General features: G+C 41.5%; 1 protein-coding gene across 2 annotated transcripts in view; it reads left to right on the plus strand.

Annotated features, from left to right (window-relative positions):
• Positions 1-8252, plus strand: part of RASGEF1B (RasGEF domain family member 1B) — a 532983-nt gene extending 524731 nt beyond the window's left edge. For both annotated transcript variants that reach the window (XM_070394093.1, XM_070394102.1), the window contains 4 exons: positions 2920-3015; positions 3480-3603; positions 4972-5044; positions 6889-8252. In XM_070394093.1, coding sequence (XP_070250194.1) covers positions 2920-3015; positions 3480-3603; positions 4972-5044; positions 6889-6913 — 318 coding nt within the window. In that variant the 3' untranslated portion in view covers positions 6914-8252. The remainder of the gene's footprint in view (positions 1-2919; positions 3016-3479; positions 3604-4971; positions 5045-6888) is intronic.
• The last annotated feature ends 2931 nt before the right edge of the window (positions 8253-11183 follow it).

An 11183-nucleotide genomic window follows, 5' to 3' on the forward strand; every position in this document is an offset into this window, starting at 1 on the left:
CATGAAAGGCATCATTGGCAAAACCTCCTAGAAACCAGACTTTTGCTCACTCCTGTTAGTAACCCGTGCATTCACCTTAGCTCAGGGAAATTCAAAGGCCTTGGACTCTCCTGATTTTTCCTATGTTGGATTTAGTAGATAGGGAAGAGAGAGCTGAAGGGAACTATCTATGAGTGAATGAGAAGTTAAAGAAGACTTTTTCTTGCAGATGGGCCTAAGGAACAGAGCAGGGAAGTATCTTGAGGAAGATTACTTATATTTCTACTAGAGGCCCAATGCATGAAATTCGTGCAGGGGTGCGGGGCGGGGGGAGAGGGGGTGGTCCCTCAGCCCGGGCTGCACCCTCTCGCAGTCCTGGAGCCCTTGCTCCTTACCGCCTGCCTGCTCGCTGCTCCTTACAGCTCAGCTCGCTGCTCCTTAGTGCTGCCACAGAGTCAGGAGAGGCTCCCGCCACTGCACTTGCCAGTTGTAAGCCCGTCTTCTGGCTGAGCAATGCTCCCCCTATGGGAGCACACTGACCACTAGGGGGCAGCTCCTGCATTGAGCGCCTGCCCCCTGGTGGTCAGTGTGCATCATAGCGACCGGTGGTTCTTCTGCTGAAATGATCACTTAGGCTTTTATTATATAGATTTTCTGGAAGAGTGATTCAGTCAGTAGTGGAGCATCATACAGGCATCATGAATGCAAAAACTACATAAGGTATAGCCTTGGCCACCCAACAAGAGGCACATGACATGAACTTATGAAAAATTTAACTATCACTATGAGACATAAATTATCAGCACCCCCTGGCTCTCACAGCCCAGCACTGCAGAATAGAGCACAGAAATAGAGTTCTTGCTCAAAAGCGGTCACACCATGTAAATATTGCGCCTCAATTATAATAGTCCTTCATTTCCCAGCAGCTGCCTTATGATGATGTATTCTTACTATCTTCTAAGTGCATCAGTAATGTATCTGTCCCTTTGTATGGGGCCCATTGGTTTTTTGGGAGTGCTTCAGTGAAGTCAAACCTGTATTATTTAATTTAATCCTCACCACAACTCACGGAGGTAGTTGCTGCTGTTTTCATTTTAAGGTGAGGACACTAGGCTTTCTTAGTATGTTAGGCTTTACCAGGGGTTGGTAAACGTTTTCCATTAAGGAGCAGATTATTAATATTTTATGCTTTGTGGGCTGTACCTTTTTTGTTGCAGCTACTCAACTCTGACATAGTAGCACAAAAGCAGGCACAGACGTGTGGATGAGTGAGCGTGGCTGTTCTCCAGTAAAGCTCTATGGCTACTATAATTGGAATTTCGTATCATTTTCATGCTCATGAAATATTATCCATTTGATATTTTTCCAGCCATTTAAAACTGTAAACCATGCGTCTCTTAGGCTATCCCCAAACAGGTGGTGGGCTGGGGCCAGGCCACGGGCCACAGTGTGCAGACCCCTGCCTCATGTTGCCAGTAAATTGTGGAGCCAGATTTTAAACTGATGCTTGGCAGAGTTCCACGTCCAGTGCTTCCTACTCACAAGTGGTCTTTCCAAGAAATGAGGTTCAGCTGTGCTTTTATCATTGGTACTTGCCTGTTTAATTCTAAAATTAACAGGAACAATAACATTTAAAAGAAGAGGAGGATCTTGAATAATTCAGTTTAAGAGATTTCCACCACAGACAATAGCAAATGATTAACAGTATATTCAAAGAGACTGTCAGAACCGAGATTCACTTTGAAACAGTGAATTTTCAGAGATCAATGAAAGAAACAAATAATCAAAGTTGGGTAATGACTTTAGGGGAAAATCTGAATTTCTCTCTAGAAGTGGAAATTGATATTTAATATCTTGGGGTCTGAGCCAAAATGTATGTTTTGCAGACCTCCCATTCATTTAGTATAGGTGTATCCCATGAATCATAAGCTTAGGGAAACTTAAAAAACTTGCTCTTGGGTAAACAACATAGGCCCACAATTTGTGTGTGGAGCACTATTTGCATCGTTGCAATTTTAGAATCTTTAAAATCATGTTGGCATTTGAGGGAAAGTGGAAGTTACTGTGCCTGAGCTTTGTTCTTCCTTCATTAGGGGCGTGATAGGATTTAGGGCACTCTTAGAGATGATTATTACTTTAAGTTACTTAATTAAATACTACTCATCAAACTAAAGATGAGAGGCAGGCGAGTCTTACTAAAAAAGGCTCAGTGTTTTTTAAGTAACCATTAATTTTAATGTGCACATTTATATTCCTCCTTCACTTGGGCTCATCTCACAACATATTGTGCAAGGCACTTCTTCGGTGATTTCCCGTGAGAACAGGTGCGAACTTGTTCTGTCATTCGAAGGCCAGGTTTACTCAGTAGGAAGTTTGTATTCACTAATACCAAAAACCCTGAGCACTTACATCACCTTGAGCAATGTCTTCTAGAGTAAAATGAAGTGTTCATCTGAAAAAATTCATCCAAAATGTAGAATCTAAATGATGTAACAGTTCAGATTCTAGCAGGAAGGGAGGTCATACCACTTGAAATCTTGGTACTTGCAATGACAGGTATTCTATTAATAATTTACTAAATGAAAAGCAAGAGTTATTTTAGATCTTTTTTCTTGATTATAGTTAGAATGGTCAGATGTTGTTATATGCTATTGCATTGTGAAAAATAGGAAAACCGGGGGAATAACATGAAGCCATCCACTTTCCAATGCTACTCGTCTTTACTGTGGTTTGGTTATTAAGAGCATTTGTGTCTTCAGCAAAATTATGTAAGGGAGTAAACTGCTGTCATGGGAGGTAGACAAAACACTGTATCTTAATTCACCCTGGCCTTTTATTTAATCCAGAGTTAATGTTGTCCATTAATTTCTTGTATTGTTTGATGAGAGGGGAAAAGTTTATTTGCCCCAAACAAACCAGAATCTCTTTTGTTTTCTTTAGATTGTGATACCATTCTTCAGTCTTTTAATCAAAGATATTTACTTCCTCAATGAGGGCTGTGCCAACCGCCTTCCAAATGGCCACGTCAACTTTGAGGTAAGTGTACAAATCTGAGCAGAGAGAGCATTGCACCTCAGGCCAGGCAACCGAAGCTGATTCTGAAGTTCTAAACATTGAATAAATGGTTACCTGTACCAGGGGTGGGTAACATTCAGCCCTCAGGCCTTATAAGACCCGAAAAAATCATTTGGTCTGGCCCTACCAAGGCATTAGGGGTGAGTTAATTAAATGTTTGACCATATATAGCAGGCTGATTTTTAAGTTGATAATTTTATATGGCCCAGGAATGATGTTATACATATCCAAATGACCCTTGGCAAAAAAGAAGGTTCCCCATCCCTGAATACCTAGCAGATACCTAGACCTAATTTTTATTAAATTAAGAAAATGATGTAGTCCAGAAAATTAGAAGCCAGAGAAAAACATTAAATGGAATTGGCTCTTCGGAGCTTATACTTTGTGATGACTGCTTTTAAATTCTTTAATTGATTCTTTTCTAGAAATTTTGGGAACTGGCCAAACAAGTGAGTGAATTCATGACGTGGAAACAAGTGGAATGTCCATTTGAGAGGGACCGGAAGATCTTGCAGTATCTGCTCACAGTACCAGTCTTCAGTGAAGACTGTGAGTAGGCCATTCAGCTGAGCTGCCATCCATGTCCCCAGACCCTGTTGTTGGGAAATTAGTGTATAAATGCTGTTTCTTCATATAGTATGAGGCCTGTCTTCTGATCTGTTCAGTCTTTAAAAGCACAGAAAACCATAGTATTTATCCCTAACATATTTTCCACACACTCACTTAATATTCACCCATAAAGAGTATGTTTCTGGGTTTAAACATTCTAATATGAGATCTGCAGAGGTTTGGGCATCAAAAAAGAGTTTTCAAAGGATTTTTTCCCCCCTTGTTTGGGCTTGCTTCATTGAAGAAAGATGTTTTGTGATATATTGATATTCAAGTTAATTTGAGTAAACAAACAAATAGTTCATTACTACCCCCTGCTGTTTGAAAAAGTAGTAGATAATCTTTAGGGAATTTGAGGCAGATATAAAGTGATTGATGATATACAGAAAAAATTGGCCAAAGGAGAGCTAAGGTTTATAAAAGACTTGTGGATTTATTCTATTGATTTTTTCAATCCTAATGTTACAGAAATCAATAGCATCTATTTACTGATAATATCCTATGGTAGATGCATAGTGTTCATGATAATGCCTGAAGAACATTTTGAATGAATATTATCACTCCAGAGGGGACTTGATCATTTTAAACCTCCACATAAGATTGATAACAAGCTTTTAAATCTTTCGTTGAAAATGCTTTTAGATTTAAAAATAAATAATAAAAGTATATTAGGAGGATGGAAAATTAGCCTTGAAAATCAGGCTTATTACCTAAGTCAGCGGTTCTCAACCTGTGGGTCGCAACCCTTTTGGCAGTCGAACGACCCTTTCACAGGGGTCGCCTAAGACCATCCTGCATATCAGATATTTACATTATGATTCATAACAGTAGCAACATTACAGTTATGAAGTAGCAACGAAAATAATTTTATGGTTGGGTCACAACATGAGGAACTGTATTTAAAGGGCCAGAAGGTTGAGAACCACTGACCTAAGTGTTATTTTAAAAAGATGAAGGCTACCAGGAGTAGATCCTCCTTCCATCCCCTTTGTAAAGAACATAAATGTGAGTGTATGATAGCTCCATGGCTTGTATTTGTAAGCCTATTGTTTGGCCTCATAAATTGTCTCATAGTTAAGTTCCACTTTGGCCCAGAGGCCCTTCAATTTTTGTTGAGATGGTCAATCTGAGACAAAGTGATGTTATGTTCTTAATAAAACTATGACCATTCTTAGTCACAGCTGGTGTGCTGAGGAATGTGTTTTCTAGAGCATTTGGCTCAGGTTGAACAGGGCATGGGTGGTGGTGGATTAATCTATCAGGAGAAAGGTCCAGTGTTAATGCGTTTTTACTTTTGGTTGATTGTAGCACTGTACTTGGCTTCCTATGAGAGTGAAGGACCTGAAAATCATATAGAGAAGGACAGATGGAAGTCTTTAAGGTGGGTCTCATTGCTTCTTATTGCTGCACATATTTAAAGGAGTTGACGCCTTCCCTGAAGAAAGCTGCATGCTTTCTGCAGGAAGTCCCTGTCTGTGTGTTCCAAGTCCTGTGTGTCTTGCCTCTTATTAACTGAATTTTTGTGGCTTAAAATCCTCATTGCCATCATTCAGTCTTATTGTCTTTCTTTTTTTTATATTGGCAGATATGCATGGTGTCTGTTTTTTTTTCTATCTCCCATTATTTTATGGAATGAGGAACTGAAATTACTCCTCGGTGTGGTACAAGAACAGTGACTCATTGTCTTTGTCTGAAAGATAAGAAGTTCAGACTATGTTTCTGAATAGTTCTTACACTATTTAATTAGACCTGAGATAAAAGAGACCTAAGTGCCAGTTGGTTCAGTAAATTGGAGTGGGTCATATACCGACTGGATCTTGGTCCCCACTTTGGTTTGAGAGAGAGAAGTTGGAATTTTAAACATAACCCAGCATCTTCTCAAGTTTAAAAATTGTGTTAATCCATCAGTATTTTCAAATAAATGTAGTTTCAAACAAAACTAGGATAGGTAAATTTATATTTTAACCATTTGAGATACTTTAATAAGCAATAGCACCCTAGCTGGTTTGGCTCAGCAGATAGAGTGTCAGCCTGTGTACCAAAGGGTCCTGGGTGGGTTCGATTCTGGTCAACGGCATGTACCTTGGTTGCAAGCTCCTCCCTGGGCCGGGCACTGGTCAAGGCTCATTCAAGAGGCAACCAATCAATGTGTTTCTCTCACATTGATGTTTCTCTCTCTGTCTTTCCCTCTCTTTTCCACTCTCCCTAAAAATCAATGAAAAAATATCCTCGGGTGAGGATTAACAACAATAAAAAAAAAATAAGCAATAGCATCCCAGGATATCCTATATAATAAAAGCCTAATATGCTAAGTGTCTGGTTGTCCATTCAACCAATCAAAGTGTAATATGCTAATGATATGCTAAGGCCGCTCAACCGCTCCCTATGATGTGCACTGACCACCAGGGAGCAGACGCTCTGACTGGTAGGTTAGCTTGCTGCTGGGGTCTGGCCGATCGGGACTGAGTGAGATGGGCTGGACACACCCTGGAGCCCTCCCGAGGTTACTCCCCGCTGGCCAACCTCCTGCGTCCCTCCCCAGCTCCCATCATCCACCGGCGGGGTCCCTCAGCCTGGCCTGCACCCTCTCGCAATCCGGGACCCCTCAGGGGATGTCAAAGAGTGGGTTTTGGCCCAACCCCACAGGCCAGGCTGAGGGACCCCACTGGTGCACGAATTCATGCACTGAGTCTCTAGTAATAATATAATCAAAATTGCAATATTTGTTTTTCTTCTAAGACACTCTGGGAATGTGTACCTTTTTATACTAGGGTTGACAAGCACATTCTCTCTTCTTCCTACAGTCATTTGTGAGCCTTCATTAAATGATGTTGGACTAGGTTTCATGAACCAGGACAAATATCTAAGATGTATTTGGTTTTGTGCAATTTTGTTTGTTTCAGTGGACAATTTAGGCCTTCCTTGTACTTCTCACTGAGGAGGCTGAGGTACATTGGCACTGAACTTATTATATGTAGCACAAATTGGGGTGAAGGTAGAGGACTGGAGATGCTTTTATCCCCAGACACAGACATGAAGCAGTTCTCCTAAAAAAATAGGACAACATAATATTTTTTCTTCCTTTTTTAAAATATGTAAAAAAAAACAAAAAACCAACAAACTTAAAACACAGGAAAAATGCAACTAGTGTTAGGCAAGGCGTTTTAATCCTATTTCAAATAACCTTGACACATTTGTTCTTATATTGTCTTCTTTATTCCTCAGGTCAAGCCTTTTAGGCAGAGTTTAACAAATGGGATGCTGGCTGCCACTGCGTCACGCCGTCATTGAGGGGCTGGCCTTGGTTGTCGGGCACCTGGGACTGCAAAAAGTCAGGAAGTCCTCGCAAGCCTTGATTTGTAAGGGACCTTGAAGAACAAACTCTCGAGAGCAGACGGGGAACTCGTTCCCCACAGCTGACAGACTGACTCGGATCTTGTGAGACTGAAATGTTCACTGAAGACACTCGAGAAAGAATCCTCTGAAGATCCCAGCTCTGCACATGACTCATCTCCTGGAATTTCCATGTGACTCACAGCTCTGCACCTGGATGGAGCTTTCTTTTGTGTGTGTTTTTATTATTGGTTGAACATTTGCTGCTAATGGGACTTGTCCAGCTGAGTGCTGGCTCTTAAGAAGCCCATGTTTCTTTGTTAACTTAAATGGAGGAGGGAGAGGAAAAATCCCTCCCATTAGATCCCAAACTTCAGCTCGGTGAACGGCCAGGAGAGGAAGACTGGTTGAAAGCTGGCTGTGGACTGCATTTCCCTTAGTGTGTGCTGTGTTGTGAATTCCTCTCCTCCCTCTTCCGACAAGGTTTTGAGTTGGCTGCTGGTTAGCAAACTCCTTTTTACCCACATAAGTTATTTAATATAATAATGAAGCTCAACACTGTGGTAGGAAAATAGCCACTAGGAAAAAGAAAAAGCAGAGTTTGTCATTGGACTGCTTCACGTTCTAGAAAGCGCTTTTGTTTCCTTTACCCCCCGAGCTGTTTACAGCTGACCACTGTGTTGCACAGATGTATTTTTCAGTAGTTTTTTTGTTACTTAGTTTTCCATGACTCATATTTTTTTTCTCTTGTATATTTAAATTATCTGACTTTAAGGGTCTTGGAAAAACCCAAGCCTAATTACAACTTAATTTTTTTTAACAGACAGTTATTTTTCATTGCCTTTCGGAGGCTGTGGGTGACTAAACATGTGAACAAAGAATAAGTTGGAAAGGTTACCACCCCCATGCCACCCCCGCCCCCACTACAGCCGTGCACAAAGCAAATGAAAAACATCTTGCTGTTAACTCAAAGGTCAACCTAACTGTGAAAATCGTTCACCTTGTTAAACATCTCAGTAAGTCTGTAGTTGCTCTGCAAAAAGGCATTGTACTTATTTACTCTAGGAGAAGCTGTAGAGTAGTAAACCGTGCTAATGAACAAAACAAAACATCGTGCTCAAAACAGACATGTATTTGAAAATCTTAATGACGTGGTTTCAGAAAACAGCATGTGTGTGTGCTGCACGCCAACCCAGCAGACCTGCCATGTCTCCAAGTTCTCCCTTTAGCATCATCAATATAGTTTACACTCTGCAGCTGGACTGGTGGTGTCTTTTCTTCTGTGGGTGGGTGGCTGGGTGGGGGTGGGCTGTCATTGCAGAAGTGCAGCTCAAGTGACCGTCTAAAAGTGTGTGTGTCCTTAGAAAGTGGCCTTTGAGGGTCTGTGTGTGGACACTGAATTGATGAAAATGAATCATAGTTAGCATTTAATAATCATTACTTTGAGCTGAGGCCCGAGCACTAAGTGTTTAGCATAGATCATCATCCCCACTTCTTAGGTGCGGAAACAGCCATATTAATAATAATGATTTGTTCAAGGCCACAAAGCTAACGAGAAGCCCAGTGACTTAAACTAAGCCTTCTAATTCCAGACCCAAGCTTTCCACCCACAGCCAAGCCTTCGCAAACCTCAACATAACCTTCAAACTTGCAGATAACCTGTGAGTCTTCTGGAGTGGGGCACTGATGCTGCTGGTCCTGTAATCAGCTTAGAGTAGCAAGACACCCCCCAAAACTGCCTCCTTTCCCACTGCATTGCTTGTCCCTGAACTTTGTGGCCCTGTAGTTGTTGTCATGACAGCAGTGATGTTTAACTTGCAACTATCTACGTCAGGAGTCAGCAAGCAGTGGGCTACTGGCCAAATCTGCCCCTTTCCTACAGCCCACAAGGTAACAGTGGTTGGAAAAAAAATAAAAATAATACTGCCTAATACATGAAAATTATGTGAAACTCAAATTTCAGTGTCCATAAATATTTATTGGAACACCGTCACACTCATTTGTTTATGCATTTTCTTGTGGCTGCTTTTGGCTACTGAGCCTTGTAGTTGCAACAGAGACTGGATGGCCAGCTCTCAAAGCCTCAAATATTTGCTCTCTGACCCTTTAAAGAAAGTTTGCCGACTCCTGATCTAAGTGGTTCTTTTGAGCATTACAATGAGTTTGCAAAAAATGCTATCAGATCTCTATTATAGCATTAGATATATAAATGTGGCTACTGAAAAAAAATTTGCTAAAGTGCTATTAGGCCTAAAACGTGATTCTGAGGGCATTTAATCAATGAGTTTAACAGAATTCCCATTCTCACACATAGCCTCTTGTGTTTTTTGTTTTGTTTTGTTTTAAATATATTTTTATTGATTTCAGAGAGGAAGGGAAAAGGAGGGAGAGAGAGAGAAACATCAATGATGAGAGAGAATAATTGATCAGCCACCTCCCACATGCCCCCACAGTTACACATAAAGCCCACAACTCGGGCATGTGCCCTGACCATGAATTGAACCTGGACTTCCTGGTTCATAGGTCGATGCTCAGCAACTGAGCCACACCAGCTCTTGTTTTAATGTCCAAATAAGTCAGAAATTTAGACCATGCATTAACTTATGGAAATCAATTACTCTCCTCCTCTTAGTGCTGCGTGTGGATTTGGACTCCCAGCCGGTAACTGGTGCATTTATAATTCGTGTAGCTGGCTGGAAGCCTGAGTAAATACGGCATGGGCGGCAGCAGGCGGTGTCATTCGGGAGACTCCCATTCAGGATGTGTCCTGTCCCGGCACGCCAGGCTTTGCTAAGCAGCAGGCTTTGAGCTGAGGCCCGAGGGAGCCTCAGAACGTGCTGGGTTCAGTAGAGCAGTGAGTGTGCACCTTTCACTCTTTGAAGTGCCCCTTGTTTTTCAGGACACTGGTTCCCCAGGGGTGGCCTTTCATCGAACAAAGAACAAAGACAGTCATCAGAAATGGGTGCTCTTGCCTGGGTCTTTGAAGGTTTTCAGCTTTGCCTCTCACCTGGCCTGGCACTGGCTCTGGCGCTGGCACCCCTGTCCATCTCCTCACTTTTCTGTACTCCTAGCTCATGTTTACATCTTAAACTTCTGTCCATATGCCTCTGTGCTTAGAATCCCAAGAAAGCACAGCCCCCATCGGAAGCTGAGTTGCTGAACTCTGTAGGAATGTTGAACTGTAGATTGTTGACATTCTCTACCTTCTGCTTGGGTGCATTTTGTTTATCCCGTGGCCTCTCTCAGCAAAAGACAGTGCCTACATCGATTCCCAACATGTCTTACTATTCTGATGGAGAAGAAACACTGGAATAGAAAGCAGGGTGAGGTTAACTTTCTTTTGAAGCTAAGGGTTCAAAGAGATTCATAGATTGGGTTTCTAGGGAAGATAAATGTGGTTAGGGGTCTGGAAACTACTAACCAAATGTATAAATCTTGAATATATTCTGATGGCAATGCTATTAGCCTTACCTTAAGGCATTTTAAAAGGCAGGACTTCTGTCAAACTTGGGCTTTTTGAGGTTTAATAGTAAATGAGCACTTTTCTAAGGGGGCTACTTTCTTGATGATTCAAGCCAAAGTCTTGTTTGCTGACTACAAATAATCAGATAATTGCCTCAAGTCCCTGCTTCATGAAATCAAGATCACATGACTGTTCAATGCTACAAAAGAGAAGTTAGGGTTTGTGCCTTATGTATCCCAACCTTATAGATTAAGGACCGTCATTGAAAACTAGCACATAAGGCTGGCTCCATGCACGGAAGACCACTGCCTTAATTCTGTGATAAGAATCCACTCCTTTTAAAGGATGCTTTTTTTTTTTTTATTAACGCAGTGAGGAAATTCCCAGATAGCCAATTCCTTTTTGAGTGCTGGCAGCCTTCTACAAACTTAAATCCCATTTTGCCAACCTGGAACCCTGCTTCCTTTCTCCAAGCGTCCATCTAATAAGAGAGGAAACATCCCAATGTGTGTGAGTGTTGGACTGTATGAGGCAGCTGTCATAGAATATTGTTAACAGACTTAAAGTTCAATGTGCACATAAGCCAACATTTTAGGACTTCTAAAAAAAAATGATTTGTAGAGATCATAATGTCGGGAACTAAAGAGGAAGAAGGGGCTGATATTTCTCAGAATAAACAAGAGAATTCAGTAGGTACTCCTTGAAGGGTGCCAAACCAATGGCT

Source organism: Myotis yumanensis, unplaced genomic scaffold (assembly GCF_028538775.1).
Source record: "Myotis yumanensis isolate MYYU_CA2020_CCGP unplaced genomic scaffold, mMyoYum1.0.hap1 SCAF_1, whole genome shotgun sequence".
In the NCBI taxonomy this organism is placed as follows: Eukaryota; Metazoa; Chordata; class Mammalia; order Chiroptera; family Vespertilionidae; genus Myotis; species Myotis yumanensis.